This window comes from Coregonus lavaretus, assembly GCF_964263955.1.
Source record: "Coregonus lavaretus genome assembly, chromosome: 4".
NCBI classification, from domain to species: domain Eukaryota; kingdom Metazoa; phylum Chordata; class Actinopteri; order Salmoniformes; family Salmonidae; genus Coregonus; species Coregonus lavaretus.
The window spans coordinates 9170176-9189611 of NC_139991.1; the positions used below are offsets into that span (position 1 = coordinate 9170176).

Consider the following 19436-nt stretch of genomic DNA (forward strand, 5'->3'; position numbering starts at 1 on the left):
GGGACAAGTCTCTAAATGTCTTTGAGTGGCCCAGCCAGAGCCCGGACTTGAACCCGATCGAACATCTCTGGAGAGACCTGAAAATAGCTGTGCAGCAACGCTCCCCATCCAACCTGACAGAGCTTGAGAGGATCTGCAGAGAAGAATGGGAGAAACTCCCCAAATACATGTGTGCCAAGCTTGTAGCGTCATACCCAAGAAGACAAGCCTGTAATCGCTGCCAAAGGTGCTTCAACAAAGTACTGAGTAAAAAGTCTGAATACTTATGTAAATGTAATGTTTCATTGTTTTCATTATGGGGTATTGTGTGTAGATTGATGAGTGAAAAATCAATTTAATCAATTTTAGAATAAGGCTGTAATGTAACAACATGTGGAAAATGTCAAGGGGTCACCATTATTAAGGACTTACCTAAAGTGTGCTAAAATGCACTTTGACCCAAGCCTGTCTCCAAAAATGTTAAAAGGCCATTTGTGACTGGGATGTTTGCATACCCTTAACCATTAACACAATATGATGTTCCTCCCAATGAGATATGCAAGTTGCAACAGCAAATAGAGCAGCCCTAGTCATATGAATAACCTCGTGAGTTTTTAACTTGTGCTTAAAATCTGTTACAGTTAATTCACCGTAAATGCCATACTTCTCATTAGAGGGGAAACTTGTTTGGGTCGACTTTGAAATCAGCGCGCATGAGTACCAGCAGATTACAGCACATTAAGGATCATCTTTTGGGTGAATACAAGGTAGGCTAATATATTGTATTACAATATTATAAACCTAAATTCTAGACGTGTGACAGTCGTTTGTCTGCAGGATTATTATGACATTTATGAAAATAATCAAGCGAAAGTAAAAGATGGTCAATATAACAAATGCTGGGTTAGTTCAGCTCATAGACATTAAGGGTTCAGCTAGGCCTACCTTCTATTTTAACCCAAATTATAAATAATTCATAGGCTACAGTTAGCCTACAGCTTTCTGTATATATTGTGCAAAGGTACAGTAGCCATATGTCCATAATGTTTACTCACTATGCTGTCGGTGTATGCGCTGTAGTGTGCAAAGATGGTAGCTCCATACAGCCCCCTGACCACTCACGTCCTGAACACCGGGATTGGAGTCCCTGGAGCCCACATGGCCCTCAGCCTGCATCGCCTGGATCCCTCCACTTCACTCTGGAACCTCCTCACCACAGGGTAACCTCATCACAGAGAGTGCTGCAGCACCAGTTAACATAGACATAGAATGGAAATTAACACAATCATTTCTTAGCAGCTCCATAATAATCCATTTAATAGACAAATACACATTTAGTATTTCTTTTATCAATTTCAGATTCACCTCTACAGCCTCTTTCAGTAGGGCTGCATAATATTATTATCAAATATGAATATATACCGGTAGTAATGTTAATGAGACAAGGCTTATTTCAGGATCACATCAAACCAATGTCCAATGTATTCAGTATTTTATATAATTTATTCTCAGGACTACTAATGATGATGGGCGCTGCCCAGGACTCATCACCAGAGAAGCTTTCACTCCAGCGGTGTACAAGATGCGCTTTGAGACGGGCCAATACTGGGAGAGTCTGGGAGAGACCTCTTTCTACCCATATGTCGAGGTTAGTTCAAGACAGTCTTCAATGCTTTTATGTTAAATAATAGGTGCATTTAAATGTATGACTGTTGGAATATAAAGTTAGACATAAATGTTTCTTTATATCCACAGAATCAGCTTCTGTTTATTTCCTTGGCAGCTATGCGATCGCTAACTGAACGCTAAATGATTCGGTAACTCCTATTGGTTGGCTGAGTAGTTACTAACACATTGGTGGTCTGTGTTTATCTGCAGATAGTCTTCACCATAACGGACCACAGTCAGAAGTTCCATGTTCCTCTGCTCTGCAGCCGCTTCTCCTACAGTACCTACCGGGGGAGCTAGAGAGTCTGTCACTCATCCCCTCTCACCATCTCTCACCTGGGCCACGTTCAGTTGCCAAACGTTGTCTAATCTCGGTTAACCCAGAACTAAAGTCTTGCGTAATTGTCAGATGTTTGATTAAGTTCCGGGTCCATATGTGTTAAGGGAAGAGATCGGAACCGGAACGAAGAGCTCCACCCTTCTCTCTTTGCAAGTTACGGGCAAGTCTATGGTTCAAATGACCCGCACCTGTCAGCTGGGCCTATTCAGGTGGTTGAAAGTCAGCCTTCAGTTATTGTAGGTAGAAATGTACCTTTGAAAGAAGACTCTCTTCTGTAATACTAGTTGTACTATTATAGTTATTGAGTACAGAACACAAGAATAGTATCATTTCTATGTGGTACATTTCTACAGGTAACAGTTGTTATGTGCTCCTGTCATCCATGGCTCTTCTGAGAGTAGACATACAGTTGAAGTTGGAAGTTTACATACACTTAGGTTGGAGTCATTAAAACTTGTTTTTCAACCACTCCACACATTTCTTGTTAACAAACTATAGTTTTAGGAAGTCGGTTAGGACATCTACTTTGTGCATGACACAAGTAATTCTTCCAACAATTGTTTACAGACAGATTATTTCACTTATAATTCACTGTATCACAATTCCAGTTGGTCAGAAGTTTACATACACTAAGTTGACTGTGCCTTTAAACAGCTTGGAAAATTCCAGAAAATGATGTCATGGCTTTAGAAGCTTCTGATAGGCTAATTGACATCATTTGAGTCAATTGGAGATGTACCTGTGGATGTATTTCAAGGCCTACCTTCAAACTCAGTGGCTCTTTGCTTGACATCATGGGAAAATCAAAATAAATAAGCCAAGACCTCCGAAAAAAAAAATTGACCTCCACAAGTCTGGTTCATCCTTGGGAGCAATTTCCAAACGCCTGAAGGTACCACGTTCATCTGTACAAACAATAGTACGCAAGTATAAACAACATGGGACCACGCAGCCGTCATACTGCTCAGGAAGGAGACGCGTTCTGTCTCCTAGAGATGAACATACTTTGGTGCGAAAAGTGCAAATCAATCCCAGAACAACAGCAAAGGACCTTGTGAAGATGCTGGAGGAAACAGGTACAAAAATATCTATATCCACAGTAAAACGAGTCCTATATCGACATAACCTGAAAGGCCGCTCAGCAAGGAAGAAGCCACTGCTCCAAAACCGCCATAAAAATCCAGGCTACGGTTTGCAACTGCACATGGGGACAAAGATCGTACTTTTTGGAGAAATGTCCTCTGGTCTGATGAAACAAAAATTGAACTGTTTGGCCATAATGACCATCGTTATGTTTGGAGGAAAAAGGGGTAGGCTTGCAACCTAAAGAACACCATCCCAACCGTGAAGCAGGTGGTGGCAGCATCATGCTGTGGGGGTGCTTTGCTGCAGGAGGGACTGGTGCACTTCACAAAATAGATGGCATCATGAGGAAGGAAAATTATGTGGATATATTGAAGCAACATCTCAAGACATCAGTCAGGAAGTTAAAGCTTGGTCGCAAATGGGTCTTCCAAATGGACAATGACCCCAAACGTTTGACCCAAGTTAAACAATTTAAAGGCAATGCTACCAAATACTAATTGAGAGTATGTAAACTTCTGACCAACTGGGAATGTGATGAAAGAAATAAAAGATGAAATAAATAATTCTCGCTACTATTATTCTGACATTTCACATTCTTAAAATAAAGTGGTGATCCTAACTGACCTAAAACTGGGAATTTTTACTAGGATTAAATGTCAGGAATTGTGAAAAACTGAGTTTAAATGTATTTGGCTAAGGTGTATGTAAACTTCCGACTTCAACTGTACTTCTCTGAGAGATCCCAGTCATTTGTTTCACCGGACTTTTTGGACCAATCGATGACAGCAAACACTACTTTTTTATGTTTGATTTGATATTAACAAAATGTCTAAGCTATATTGGACAGTGGGGTTGGGTTGAGTGCCATTTCCTTCAGAATATTGATTACCCATTTTTGTGTCCTGAAATGAATTTAGGAAAATCTAGATAGCAAAATAAATAATTACAATTTTATGTTTATGTATGATTACATAAATTATTATATTTTATGTTGTAAGTGTGACTGGTTGATGGGCAGGCCTAAGGTGTCCAGCCCTCATCATTTCTACGAGATCATCCTTTCGTGGCTCGATTGCTTTATTCTGGATGCATATTGGATTATTCTGAGATCGATTACATTATACTGAAGCAAGGCCCGGCCCCTAACGAAACAGTTCCACAAGACTCGTGAAGTGACAGATTTTCTTATTTTACGACTGATAAAGCCTATTTTCTATAAATTCGAACACAATGGCAGACGACGAATTGGAGGCTATCAGGCGGCAACGCATGGCCGAACTGCAGTCAAAACATGGGGTAAGGGGAGAACATGAGGGGACCAAAAATGCATAGTTCCGACCATATATGGAGATCCACTATTCATTCTGTTGCTAGCTAGCTAGTAGTGTTAGCCTTATAGCTCAAGTTTAGAGTATTTTAACCTATCACCATCTTTAACGAATTCTCTATATTACTGTTCATTGCATGTTTGCATAGCATCCAGATAATTATGTACCTAGTTTACGAGCTAGTTAGTTATAAGATACTGTAGCTAGATAGCTAGCTAACGTTAGCAAGCAAACTCATGCCATAGTGAGAAACGAGTTATAGGCCTACCAGTAGCTAGTAAGCTATATAATTTAATAGAATCAACATTTATGAATAGCAGACACTTCAACGAATAGGCGAAACAAAAATACATTTAAGTAATTAACAGGACAATGACCGCTTGCGTCTTCCACTCCTCTGGGGCTGGGGTTGAGATATGCGCGTACCCACCCTACTGCTCCCCTGGTACGCGTGCATGTGCCCAGGTGTTTAGGTGCACGTCCGAGAGTAGTATGAATGTTGTCTTTTCAGACCGAGCCTGTGGATTATCTAGCAAGCCTGTTTGACACTGATTTCTAAAGCTCATTAAGCAAAACACTTGACTGAATAGATATACCTAGATTAGCCCAATATTGGTCTAAATAAACCTAAAATTACTCATTTTAGTCCAAGGACCTTACATGTTCTGTTTAGAGGCGAGTTGGCTCTGGCAGCCAAAACAGCCATCAAAACATGAATCGATTCTCAAATGCGGTACGGTTCAAGAAACTTAAAGCCCTCAAATTTCGTATCACATTACATACAGTTTACTGTACACTGTTTTAACCGGTTTTAAAACAGTTGCAGCCGAGAGTATTTTTTAGTGACAACACGTTCTATCACCTGAAATAATTCACACAAGATAAAAAAAAAATACATGCATGTGTGTGTACTTGCCGAGCTCGTGCATGTGTTTACATGGTTCTGCCCATGCTTCGTGATAGAAATCTGAATACATTACCAGCGCTTAGAAACATTTATGTAATTATTCTTTCCTGTGGATATATTGTTTAACATTCCTACTGCCAAAAGGACCAACTGCACGGACAACCGGTAAAGTACAATATAATATTATTTTATTCAACATTCTGGCTTGTAGAGGTCATGAGAGGAATCTTTCTTCACTCAAACGCTCATTTCTGCCGGATGTAGAATTCAATGCAATTCAAAGTCCGGTTTCCAGGCAACTGCACAACAGAGGTCAATGTATATTTGCTGATGGAGTTAAGTCAAATTTTCTTAACATAACCAAAGGAGTGCCACAAGGCTCAATACTAGGCCCTTTACTGTTCACTATTTACATGAATAATGTTGGTTTGTCCCTGAATAAAAATATCTGGGGCTTACATCTCTATGTGGATGACAGTTATTTATTCCCGTGCCCTCTCAGTGCAGCAGGCCATTCACAATCTTCAGCTTGGCTTTGATTCAATTCAAGAATCGCTCACTGACCTTAAATTAATGCTAAATGTTGATAAAACCAAGTTTGTTTTTCTCCAGGTCTCGTAAAATTGATGCTAAAGACCTTGAGAGGAGCCCAAATTTAGCTAGTTCCCCATTATAAGTAGCTAGGCATTTGGATTGACGATAAGTTGGCCTTTAAAACACACATTGATAAACTGACTAAAAAGTTGCAAGTAAAGCTTGGTTTCCTGTATACAGTGGCGATTTTAGCATGTACATTTTGGTGGGGCAAACTCATTATAATGTATGTATGCCAGCAAAGCCACTACTCAACACTAAACAATACATTAATTGCACTATAACGGTGACAAACGGTGCCCACAAACTGTTAGGGCCTACATACAGCTGTCCCAACAGCAGAGCTTTCTTTTCAGCACCATAGAGTGAATCCTTACCACAGCTACACCTGGCTATCAGCGGAGCCTTGTCTGGCAGCGAAACAGTTAATTCAGCCTAATTTCCTGCCTTTAAAAAAAAACATAGCTGATATGGCTGACTTGCTTAAACAAATGTGATTTCTACTGACAAATTAGATGTACAAACTATGGCATAAGGGAACGATGAGCAGATCATTTCGATTAAGACATTAATGAGCGAGCTAAGACAGATGTAGTCAATATAATTATTTGTTCAGCACTTTTGAAATGTACAGTGACAGAATTCAGAACATGGGCCATTCTTACAGTATTCTCCCTGTACACCAAGTCAGAACCTTAGGATAAATAAAGGGGGCATATAAGCAGACAATGAAAGCTCTTACAATATTCGATGATGACATTTCTCTAAAACAGACTATAGGCTACATGTGCACCACCAAGTCAGAACAGTAGGCTAAGTTATGAAGGGGAAAGGGACCAAATTATTAGGGTGAGGCACATGGGCTACTAACAGCTTACTACACAACATACACTTAGTATTACTTTCTTAGCTACAGTATATATATCTCCCTGGCATATTATATCATTTATGCAGCAGCATACAATACATTTTTGGATTCACCATTGTGCTTTGCTCACTTGAACAGGATGGTGGCACGGCGGTCCTTGTGGGCAAATGTTTTCATGAAACTTTGTCATCAAAGTCTGGCATTCTCAGGATTTATGGTGCATTCATGACAACCGGGAACTCTGAAAAAAACAAGGTCGAATCATGACGTCAGTGATCTTCAGGTCGGAGCTTTAGAAAGAGGCCCGAGTTCCCGACTTGGAATTCCGAGTTGGATGACCGTTCAAAACTTTTTTTCCCAGTCGGAGCTCGTTTTTTTTTCCGAGTTCCCAGTTGTCTTGAACTCACTGAAGTCTGAGATTTCCCACTTCCGAGTTTCCAGTTGTTTTGAACGCGGCAGAAGTCATGCTGGATTGACGGCATGGCCAATGTATTCAACCTTTTCTGGCCCATGGTGTTGCGTGTGAATGTTTATGCTTTTAAGCTTGGAAAAGAGACCCTTAAACCCAGACTTGGACCACACACCCTCTCCACTGAATAGCAGGGGAAGCAAAATAATGATTTCTTTGCAACGCTTGCAGTTAGCCACTGATTCCTTCCAAATCACTCATTGATGAATTTGCGATTTCCAACTTGTTGTGTAATGTTTATGTCCAATGGCCGATGAGCACCAATGCGTTTTATCTATAACTTCTCTTCATATGACAAGGCTTGAAAAGGATTTGCCAGTAGACGTGTCGACGTGATTCATGATGATGACTGCTTGTCTAGCTTGCTAGCTAAGATTTTGAAAGTATAATGTTGACATGATCAGTCCAATCAAAGCTATGGTAGATATAACGTGATTTGACGTCATTTTATCTGTGGCCAATGACCTTGAGCCTTCTTGGATGGGCACTTCTAATGTAAATCTATGGCAGCACCCAAGGGGGCTTGAACTTTCTAGCTTTCCCTGTAGATTTTGCGGTGACGTAGTGTCCCCATGAGTGACAGAACACTGAGCCAATCACGGCGCAACTAGAGAAGATTACCAACCCCTATGCTCAGTATTTTCAGCTGGCTGCCTCTTCACCACAGAAAGCACTGAGCTTGGCTGAAACACCTGCATTTTGGGGCTGCCTTACTCAAGAAAGCAAAAAGAGACCATGTTTGTATGTGGCTTTATTAACTCAATACATGTTTTTTTTTTTTTTTTACATTGTTTGCAAACTGATATGTGACACATATTAATGCCAAAAATAACATGCAAAACAGCCACATTTTTAAATAAATAAATATATATATACAGTATCTCACAAAAGTGAGTACACCCCTATTTGAGTATATCTTTTCATGTGACAACACTGAAGAAATGACACTTTGCTACAATGTAAAGTAGTGAGTGTACCGCTTGTATAACAGTGTAAATTTGCTGTCCCCTCAAAATAACTCAACACACAGCCATTAATGTCTAAACCGCTGGCAACAAAAGTGAATACACACCTAAGTGAAAATATTAACAAAAATGTGAGGGGTGTACTCACTTTTGTGAGATACTGTGTATATATATATATATATATATATATGACGGGTCGCCACTGCCTGTATAGAAATAAACCTGTCTCACTTTTGAAAATAGGAGGAAGATTGTTCAAGCAATACTTCTCAGTAATTGACTATGGCGACTCAATCTTGTGTAATTTCTGTACGCATCATTTTCTGTTATAGTTCTGTTGGATGGGAGTGTCTGACTAACAGAAGGGCCCAACATTATTAATATATAAAGCACTTCTCCAGAAACTCCCATACTACCCCATCTCACTTCTAAATAGGAAATCTAGTAAGTATAGTACTCTCTCTCAAGACTGGTTCATACTAGAGATTCCATGGGTCTCCTCTGAGTTAGGGAAGACTGCTTTCAGTTACTATGCCCCTCAGTCCTGGAATGACCTACAGGTTACTCTTAACTTGATTCTTTGGCCCCAAAAGGTGAATTTATGGCTATAATAAAAAATGTGACCAATGAAGACTGCACTTGTTTTGCTTGATTGTTTCTACTGCCCTTTTGAATGTAACATAATTTGTTTGAAATGTTGTAACTGTAACTTTGTAGTGATCATGCTGGAATTGTTGCTCACGTTGCTTGAACTGTTGTTCTCAGGGCACCATTGCAAATGAGACCCTGGTCTCAATGGGTTCCCCTGGTTAAATAAAGGTTCATTAAAAAAAAACTATAAGGTGTGTAGTAATTTAACCTTTTTATTATTTCTCGCATATATAAAAGACACGTTACTTATGTTTCCAAAACCGTACCGCAAGCAATGCGTTTTAACGTCCACAACGAGCGTCGAGGCTCTTAACAAAACTCCCCCGGCCAGAAGATACTATCGTTAATAGGTGCTAAAGGTAGTTAGCGTCTATGAATGGGTTATACCTAAATATGAGTGACATGATGACAGAGATTATCTATCAAAAGATTGGGGATGGACATAGGCACACTAGGAATCCTTTCCTCCAACAGAGATGTTTGATTGAGTTTGAGTTGCTAATTTTTCAGAGTCTGTCTTGGAACCAAATGAATCCGGGGGTAAGCTGCTGTACAGCTACTGTACTGCACATTGTGTGATGACAGGGACATGGCAAAAGGCTGTATAATTAATGACCTGGACTGAGCAATGCAGCATGTCTGGCAGTTCTGCCTGTGCTCTTTGAGTATGTATGTTTGCAATAAAGGAATAGCAAAATGTTTGAATGACAGAACCATTAAGTATTGTGAATGGTTTGTGACATGGTTATCAAGCTTGAGTGAAGCTTGTATGTTAAACTATTTAAAATGTTTTTGTACTATTTTGAAAGTTTTGTATAAAAAGATTTTCCAGATACCTGTAAATATTAACTTTGTATTCTACTATATTACAGTTCATTTTATCCCAGTCCCACTCCCTATCCCTGTTCCTCTTGGGGTAGGCTGGATTTGAAGGAACTGGGCAGGTGTAATCAATACGGGGATGGCTCCAACCAGTCTACCAATAGGCTCCTTCAGATCTGCAAACTCCAAAGGAGTAGGGATAGGGGAGGGGGCAAAGGGTTGTTTTCTGAGCTACGTTTTGGTACAGTTTAAACAGTGTTGTTCAAGTCTCTAGTCCCTTTGTTTTATAACGCTTCGCCATGGGTGTCAAAAATTAACATCAATATTAGGATAGGCTACACTTCAAGAGAGCCGATTTGCGCTCTCAGCATGGCTGTGTGATACAGTAGCCTGTTGGCTAACGCAAATAAAATACACATTCTCTCAAATAGCCTGTATCCAGTGGCTGGTCTGTTCTCTTGTTATTGTTTTAAAATATATATATTTTATTTTATACAATTAAGATAAAGGCAGAGTAATGTGTGGACTTTCTGACGGTCTCTTTCTCCCCTCCCTTCCCAGGACTCTTCAAATGACCAGCAAGGGCAGCAGGAGGCCAAACAGAGGTTAGTCTTCATTATTTATCCATCTAAACTTTTATTCCTGTCATGCATTCACAACTCCGCACTGAGTATAGCTACATTTCAGAGACACAGATGTCTCCACTGTTGTTGGTTTAGTTCACAGTTTGCTAATGTTGCTGTCTTGACCTGCAGTTTGCAGCTCTGGTTTGTGAAGAACTATGCGATAGACTATTTATAAAGCTAGTCAATGTGATAAACAATGTCTTCGTTTACACAGGCAGCCCAATTCGGATATTTTTTTCCCACTAATTGGTCTTTTGATCAATCACATCAGATCTTTTCACGTCAGATATTTTTCAGAGCTGATTGGTCAAAAGACCAATTAGTTTAAAAAATATCAGAATTGGGCTGCCTTTGTAAACGCAGTCATTGTGGCCTAACTATAATCTTCTGTTCTGTCTTTTCACAGGGAAACAGAGATGAGGAACTCCATACTGGCTCAGGTTCTAGACCAGTCCGCCCGTGCCAGATGTAGGTCGTTCATATCCCCCTGGTTTGAATAAATCATTGATCTGATATTGGAACTTTCAGTACCTACATCTGGTTAACAATAGGTGGCGCCGTTGCCTAAAAGTCTGCTATGTTTTGTTGTGTTGCAGTGAGTAACTTGGCTCTGGTGAAGCCAGAGAAGGCCAAAGCAGTGGAGAATTACCTCATACAGATGGCCCGCATGGGCCAGCTGGGGGGAAAGGTGAGGGAAGTGGACCTAAGGCATATGCGGACATATATCGTTGAACCTACGTTTAAACAAAATTGGGATCCCTAACCTATTTTTTATATTTTTTATTTACTAAATTAAAATCAGGGGGTTTTCAGGATCTAAAGGGGGCTTAGGTGGTGGGTGTGGTCGGTCCGGCTGAATTTTAGAGAACATTTTAGAGGCCCCGATCTTTCCTGCAGTTCTGTGAATTTTGCCATGGCTAATCCTGTGTTCTAACTATACTGCTAAATTCAGTATTTTGGGAATGTTCTATTCTCCCTGACTGTCTAGCTTTTATTTTGGTGATTTGTTAGTTCTCAAAGATTATATTATATAAAAATGTATAGGTACATTAGCTTTTCTGCATACTTTATATCTGGTTTTAGTCTTTTAAGTTTACACTGAAAGTGTTTTTTCCATCCCGAAAATGTATAAAAAATACATATATATATATATATATATATATATATATATATATATATATATATATATATATATATATATATATATATATATATACTGAGTGTACAAAACATTAGGAACACCTTCCTAATATTGAGTTGCACCCCCGTTGCCCTCAGAACAACCTCAATTCATCGGGGCATGGACTCTACAAGGTGTCGAAAGCGTTCCACAGGGATGTTGGCCCATGTTGACTCCAGTGCTTCCCACGGTTGTGTCAAGTTGGCTGGATGTCCTTTGGGTGGTGGACCATTCTTGATACACACAGGAAACTGTTGATCGTGAAAAACCCAGCAGCGTTGCAGTTCTTGACACACCCAAACCATTGCGCCTGCCACCTACTACCATACCCTGTTCAAAGGCACTTAAATATTTTGTCTTGCCCATACACCCTCTGAATGGCACACATTCTCAGTTGTCTCAAGGCTTAAAAATCCTTCTTTAACCTGTCTCATCCCCTTCATTTACACTGATTGAAGTGGATTTAACAAGTGACATCAATAAGGGATCATAGCTTTCACCTGGATTCACCTGGTCAGTCTGTCATGGAAAGAGCAGGTGTTCCTAATGTTTAGTACACTCAGTGTATATTATTATTTTATTTATTTTTTACACTGTTTGGACTTACGCGACCCGAAAAAAACACTTAGAATGCCTGCCGGTTCTTTCTCTTCGCTAATGATGCGAGTGTGTTCAGTCTTCGGTCTTCTGTGTTTAGAATATCCTAGCCTATTCATTGATGATAGGCCCTGCTTTACTGAAGTTGCAACACACATGCAAGCCAAGAAATTGCGAGTTAGAAAATATTGAGTCTTAGGAGTCAACGAGTCTATCCCTAGCGGAATCGAATCTTGACACTCAGAAATGTGAGTTGAAACCAGGAGTCGACGTAGAAGGAGTCAAGGATTCGATTATTTTGGAGTCGATGCTCCACCACTACGTCATTGGCGTTGGAAATAACTGCGATAAGGGATGGAGTAGCCATTACTGCGGTAGATAGAACTGCATTGCCCCCTAACGGTCATACGCAGGACCATATTGTGCCTTGTGAATTCACATGCATTTTTATGATTTTTTTCGTATCGTTTAAACGTTTAACCAGAATTTATTTTTTCTTCCATTTGTCACATCCCTATGAAAAGCACTGACTTGACCCATCTGCTATTGGCTGTTCCTTACATTTGGATTGTCTCTTTCAGATTTCAGAGACTGGTTTGATCGACATCCTAGAAAAAGTTAGTCAGCAAACAGAAAAAAAGACAACTGTCAAGGTGAGTCCACGGATCAGATACAATATCACAATCTCAGACAGGCTTTTAACTGACTGCGTCCCCTCTCCTCCCCTCAGTTCAACCGACGAAAGGTGATGGACTCAGATGATGAGGATGATGATTGATGCGTTGAAAGGAGCCCAGGAGCCAGTCAGACGGCTGGCTTAGGGCGGGATTCAGGACAGGATAGGTTGGAGCAGGGCTCTGTTCGTTGGCGGCCATCTTTGACTTGCCAAAGGCCCTGCGTTAGTGATGCACCCTGGGATACCACATCATCCCCTGTGTGCATCTGGAACTCATTACTATATTCTCTCTTATATCCATTTTCACCACGTTTGACTTTTTCTCCACCACAAGAAGCAGAACAAAATGCAATTTAGGGTATATTGCTGCTGATACATTTTTTTAGAGACTGCTTTGTGAATACTGTCTGTGTGGATTTACTCAGCAATAGTGAAACCAAACTGGACAGAGCACATATTCAACATTTTTTGTTCATTTTTGCTGACAGTTTACATTTAAAAAAAATAAAAAGCCTTACATTTGAATGCTTATTCCACAATTAATTAACACCGTTTTATCATGATGATATTTTGACTTTGAGCTGAGTGCTTGAAGACTCATTGATTGGTTATATGGGTTTGTACTACACTTGCTTTCATTAAAAAACAAAGTGTAATCACATAAGAAGAGCAATGGTGTAAGAATAAAGCCTAAAATATAGTTGGTTTTAAAATGTAGTCAATCTTCCCTCTTTACAAGGTGTCCTAGGTAGTGTATTAGGCTATCCGTTGCATTACATTGAAATGCATAGACTGAAGTTACATAGTTGCTTTGACTCACTAGGTTCAAATGGTCTTTGCTGGAATGTATGCAATATGTGCATTGAGAGGCTGAGACATGTATTTGTAGCAGGATTTGTTAAACGATCTCAATCGTTAGAAGTCTATGACAGCACTTGAACTTCCTGCTTCAATCATATTGAACAGGTGCATCGTGAGACTACACAGATATATGAATGGTTGCTTATATTGTACACCTGCCACAGGTAATACTCAATCAATATCTGACAGTACACTGATGTTACATTCAAGATGTTAGTGAATATTTGGAGATAAGCTAATGGGAGATTTGGTTTCATGTTCAAAGTGTTCACCCCAATAAATAAATGGCAGCATTGATAAAGCAGACAAGGAGTCATTCTTCTTGATCATTGAACACCTGTTCCTCTTATAATAATAATAAAGATACACTAGATTACTGTAATACACAGGCTGTACGTTTTTCTTTCCCCTGTAACCATAATTTCATATAACAGAATTTCACAGAAGGTACAAGAAGAACATAACACAAGAGCTGTGAATATACGGTATATTTGGTGAACATACTGTAAATATACCCCACGCTACCATTCATATCCATTCACTGTACTGCATTTCGGACTGTAATCATGATACGCCCCCTAAATGGGGCTCTGGCCTCATTTTCGTACGACCGTGGTCTGATCAAAAGGATTGGCTGCCTCGTTTCAGTGGCGGAACATGAGTGCTTCTGATTGGTGGGAGGTTTAGCCATGTGCTCTACTCTTCCAATCAACAGAGACGTTTTCTAAAGCGCTACGGTTGTGCAGACATTACTGTATCAGTAGATCTCAGAATAGTAGACAGTCACGCGTTAATAGTAATTGTTGTTATTTTATTGCTCCTGGTTTTACTTTTTATCAAAATGCCCGAGGACAGCGGCAACAAGCTCACCATGGTAACATGCAGTGCGCCTGTGAATATCGCTGTCATCAAATACTGTGAGTATTGTCTTTTCGTATAATCCAGGACAGACATCTGATCGTCTGACTCTAGAAAGAACACTGTAAACCAAGTGTAGCCTGTCTTTAGATAGCCACATCTAGCTTCATGTAACGTAAATTGTAACATTGATTGAATCAATGAAGTGCTTGCTCGCAACACTGTAGCCACTTCTAGCCACGCTTTGACGTGTGGGCATTGGGACAAGACAAATGTATTGTTACAATGATGTACAATCTTTGAAAATAACTATGTATTGAATTGTAAATGCTTTGTTGTTATTGCTGTTTCAAAGGGGGGAAGAGAGATGAGGAGTTGATTCTACCCATAAATTCATCTTTGAGTGTCACATTACATCAAGACCAGGTAAGACTGTAATACTGTACACCAGACACTCAGGAAGTGTGTAAATGTTACTGTTTTGTTAAAACAACAAAAACGAACGATTACTGCCTTGTGATTATTCCTCCCAGCTCAAAACGACCACAACAGTGGCGTGCAGCAGATCGTTCCAGGAGGATCGTATCTGGCTCAATGGCAAAGAGGAGGACATAACCCAGGCCAGACTACAGTCCTGCCTTAGGGAGAGTGAGTCACTATGTGCAATGATGAGAGAGAGAGAGAGAGAGAGAGAGAGAGAGAGAGAGAGAGAGAGAGAGAGAGGAAAAAAAGGGGGAGGACAAGCAATAATTTGTTGTTGGTGGTTTCCTTCCTCAGTTCGGCGCCTGGCCCGTAAGCGACATAGTGATGGGGAGGCTGATGTAGACGCGGCTGCTTTGTCCCATAAAGTCCACATCTGCTCTGTCAACAACTTCCCAACTGCAGCCGGACTGGCCTCTTCTGCTGCCGGCTATGCCTGTCTGGGTAAGAGACTGTGTCCCATCATAATGGTTTGTATCTAACACAGCATTAAATGGATCAAATGAAGTAAAAGCTTGTGTGAAACTAGTTTTATGCTTTTAAAGGTTGGGAACTTAAGTACTGCCTCCATCTCTTCTTCCCTCTTCTCCTCACTCATTATTTTCCTTTTGTCTCTCCATCTTCACTCCTCAATCCATTCTCCTGTTCCAGTGTACACCATGTCCCGGGTGATGGGAGTGGAGGGGGAGTTGTCTGTGGTTTCTAGGCAGGGTTCAGGCAGTGCCTGTAGGAGTATGTATGGGGGCTTCGTCCAGTGGATTATGGGCCAGCAAGGAGATGGCAAGGACAGTCTGGCCCAGCAGGTGGAGCCAGAGACTCACTGGCCTGAGCTCAGGGTCCTTGTACTGGTGGTAGGTCTCTGATCATTACTGAAGATGGCTTTCTCTGTAGCAAATGTTGGCATATTCATTTCTCCCATGTCTTTAATAATCTCAACACCTCCATCTCTCTGTCTCCCTCTCTCTTTTTAGGTCAGTGCTGAGCGGAAACCAGTTGGCAGCACTTCCGGCATGCAAACTAGTGTAGAGACAAGCAGTCTCCTAAAGGTACACACTCACACATAAAGGTATGTTATTAACCCTTACCCTTAACCCTTGCGCTCTCCCCCTCAGCACCGGGCAGACTCTGTGGTCCCAGCCAGGATGAAGGAGATGATTGAGGCTGTACATAAGAGGGACTTTACTGCGTTTGCTGAGCTGACCATGAAGGACAGCAACCAGTTCCATGCCACCTGCCTGGACACCTACCCACCCATCTTCTACCTCAACGACGTGTCGCACCGTGTCATCAACCTTGTGCACCGCTATAACCGCCACTACAGGGAAACAAGGGTGAGCACCATCAGGGAGTTAGTTCTTTCTTTTAGTCATATGGAAATGTGGTAGTCATATGGAACATTGTCAGTTCTACAAGGGGTCTAAGCTAAGAAGCAGAACAAGGTGCAGTAATTGTTGATATTCTGAGATTATGAAACTGGTAGTATTTTTACAGTTCAAGAGGAACAGAATGTGTTAACAAGCCCAAGTATAGATGTGGTAAAGAAGTCAATGGAACTTGACAAAAACAATGGAAATGCCATGGAAAGATCCAGAATCTCCTCATTGCCCCTAAGCAAAATAGACTATTGTTAATGTGTATTTCACACTATGTTGAGGTACAAATCAGAGTATAATGCTTGTATTGATGTTAACCTCAAAACATGTTCATGTCATCGTCACCAATCATCTGCATTACAGTTAAAAAAAAGACCACCACCGATTTCTCTATGCTAGCTATGCTACCAGCTTATACGAACGGGAGTTAGCATTTAGCAGTCACTTCTTCTAAACCTGAAAAGGGACTACTTCTAAATGTTATGCATTGAAAACAGCCAAGTATATCCAAATCAGACTTTGTTACAATACATCGATCATGGCGGATTTGACGAATATCCACTTTGTTAGATCAGATTTGTTGAATGTGTGCCAATCCGTCTTTCCCCACAGTCTGCATTCTTTTGACCTCTTTACCGCATCTTTGACCTAGTACTTCTTCATGAGTCTCAGAGGACTAGTGCAGCATCACATCCCTCCTTCTGCTGACACTGTTATAACACTGCTGTAACAAAGCTATAACTTTGGTCCAGAGTTATAAGCAGTGACCAATGATGTTTTCTCTTCTCCACCAGGTGGCATACACGTTTGATGCAGGGCCCAATGCAGTGATCTACACTCTTCAGCAGAATGTGGAAGAGTTTGTCCAGGTGGTTAAACACTTCTTCCCACCAGAGACCAACGGAGGACAGTGAGTTTCTCACAAACACACACTCAGCCAGTCAGACAACACTCCCTCCTGTGACTGTACCTGTCCCACTTCAGGTTTCTAAAAGGTATTCCGGTTGCCCTGACAACACTATCCGAGGAGCTGAAGCAGAGCATTGGGATGGAGCCCATGGTGAAGGGAATCAGCTATATTATCAGCACTAAGGTACACACACACACACACACACACACACACACACATAGGCACATACACATAGGCAGCACCCTCCAGGTCCTTTGCCCGTTTCCTGTGCATGTCTGCGGGTTGGCGTAGTCGAGGGTTTTGGGGAGCAAGCTTGATGCTCTCTCCAACCGGCTTACGGGAAATCACCAGGAATGCAGATCTTATAAACACACACATTATGTATGGGTCTGCTACATTTTGATGTGATATTAAGTTGGTTTGTCTGAGTGATTATTTCTGATTTGTGAAAAAGGCTGGACCTGGACCTCGCTTGGTGGAGGACCCTAGTGAACATCTGCTTGGATCTGACGGGCTGCCCAAGAAGAGTGCATGATACAAGCCAGCCTCCCAGCTGGGCAGAGACAGAACTCTTTGGTGAAAAGAAAGACCAGACATATTAACAATTCCAATTCAATCAATTGGATACATATGCATAGACGTAGTCATTAAAGGGGCAATCTGCAGTTGCTATATCCATTTTTTGACTTATAAAATAATTATATGTAACCATTGATTCTTCAAGAGTATAACTTATAAATACCTCATGAGCTTAGTTAAACTGTCCTATCCCATCCGAACTCAAAATAAATGCTTATTTTACTACAATGTTTGTAAACAAAGTAAATGTAAACAAACATTTAAAACATGGTTAAAACTATACTTTTGATATCATGGATGGTCAGTCCTTGCAGCTATAATTTTGAGAGTGGTTACATTTCTCCAGACCCATCCCTCAGCTTTTTGCCAAAACTAAGGATTGCCCCTTTAACTGGAGCGAAACAACCACACACAGATGAATACCTCTCACACTGTTGACTAGTGCTTCATTCGGACACCTTTCCTATTGCGAGTTTGTATTAAATGTTTTGTCATGTTAAAGATGAGGGGATGCCTTGTGAGAATGATCAGAAATGCTCTAGTACTTTGATAACTGTAGAAAACAATTTCAAATGTATCTATGTTGATTTTCTAAGTAGATTATGTACATTTTATTAAAGTATAATGGTTTAACAGTCACCTTCAGAGTGAATCATAAGACAATCTAATTTAAATTGTTATAACCCTTAAAAAGGATTATAAATTACAATATTGAGAACAATGTCAGTGCTTTAGTATAAGAGATGGATATATAGCCTACATGTCATAATCAGAGGTGATTTTTTTCTCTCCTGATGATAACCAGGTAAAACTACAAAAACTCTACAACTTAGTTGTAGCAGGGACCTTAAGGGTTGCCCTATTGCCTGGGGCAAGTGACCTGAGCAGTCGGGCAAGTTGAGTCTGCTCTAAAGTTGCCCCAGCTAAAAATGTTTTACTGAAAACAACGAAACCGTAAGGAATTCCAATAGACATAGCCTAAAACGGATCTTTCTGGTTCATCCTACATTGTTTAAGTCAGCGTTTCCAAACTCGGTCCTGTGCTCCCCTCCCCCAGCACTACACAGCTGATTAAAATAACTAACTCATTATCAAGCTTTGATTGTTTGAATCCGCTGTGTAGTGCTAGGGCAAAAAACAAAACGTGCTCCCAATGGGGGCCCCGGGACCGAGTTTGGGAAACCCTGGTTTAAGTGAAAGATGGACAATTTATGTCAGCCGGGCAAGTTGAGCATGCTCTATATTACAACAGCTGAACGTTTCCCCCTTGACCAAATCATGTCAGGCAGCAAAGTTAGTTAAGGCAGAGATTATGGATATACTGACAAGATACTTGTCCTGTGCCCTAACAATGGAGTCGTTGTCCACAAAGCGGCACAGATTCAAATGCATAGCGGGCTGTCAATCCTCTCTTTGGATTGGTGAATACATCTCATTATTTTAATTTCTTTTTTGAATATTCAATTAGGGTTGTTGACGTCAACCGCCTTTATTCAATGGAGAGATGCTACTAGCCTCATTATGCATAGCCATCTTGAGACAACTCTTGATATAACGTTTTTTTTTTTTCAAAGTTGCCGGGATGTCACGTGTCCTACTTATATCAGTACACTCGTAAC

At 40.6% G+C, this 19436-nt stretch overlaps 3 protein-coding genes across 5 annotated transcripts; all 3 read left to right on the forward strand.

Moving 5' to 3' along the window:
• Positions 1-517: 517 nt before the first annotated feature.
• Positions 518-3434, forward strand: LOC311128629 (5-hydroxyisourate hydrolase-like). The gene is made up of 4 exons (XM_084160815.1): positions 518-746; positions 1060-1199; positions 1492-1627; positions 1858-3434. Exons 1-4 carry the CDS (start codon positions 693-695, stop codon positions 1945-1947), a joined length of 420 nt encoding a protein of 139 aa, XP_084016941.1. The 5' UTR covers positions 518-692; the 3' UTR covers positions 1948-3434.
• Positions 3435-4173: 739 nt separating this feature from the next.
• Positions 4174-13281, forward strand: LOC311128630 (programmed cell death protein 5-like). Its single transcript, XM_084160816.1, has 6 exons — positions 4174-4369; positions 10239-10282; positions 10710-10771; positions 10900-10991; positions 12662-12733; positions 12811-13281. The coding sequence occupies exons 1-6, from the start codon at positions 4304-4306 to the stop codon at positions 12856-12858; spliced, it is 384 nt and encodes a 127-aa protein (XP_084016942.1). The 5' UTR covers positions 4174-4303; the 3' UTR covers positions 12859-13281.
• A 1086-nt stretch (positions 13282-14367) lies between these two features.
• On the forward strand, positions 14368-18456 carry LOC311128623 (diphosphomevalonate decarboxylase-like). 3 transcript variants are annotated; one of them, XM_084160807.1, is made up of 10 exons: positions 14368-14534; positions 14831-14901; positions 15009-15123; positions 15253-15399; positions 15607-15806; positions 15927-16001; positions 16068-16286; positions 17123-17238; positions 17313-17421; positions 17693-18456. In XM_084160807.1, exons 1-10 carry the CDS (start codon positions 14459-14461, stop codon positions 17771-17773), a joined length of 1209 nt encoding a protein of 402 aa, XP_084016933.1. In that variant the 5' UTR covers positions 14368-14458; the 3' UTR covers positions 17774-18456. The 3 variants fall into 3 exon arrangements, with proteins under 3 accessions (XP_084016933.1, XP_084016934.1, XP_084016932.1); XM_084160808.1 differs by having other exon boundaries at positions 17123-17197; XM_084160806.1 differs by having other exon boundaries at positions 14389-14534; positions 15009-15399.
• The last annotated feature ends 980 nt before the right edge of the window (positions 18457-19436 follow it).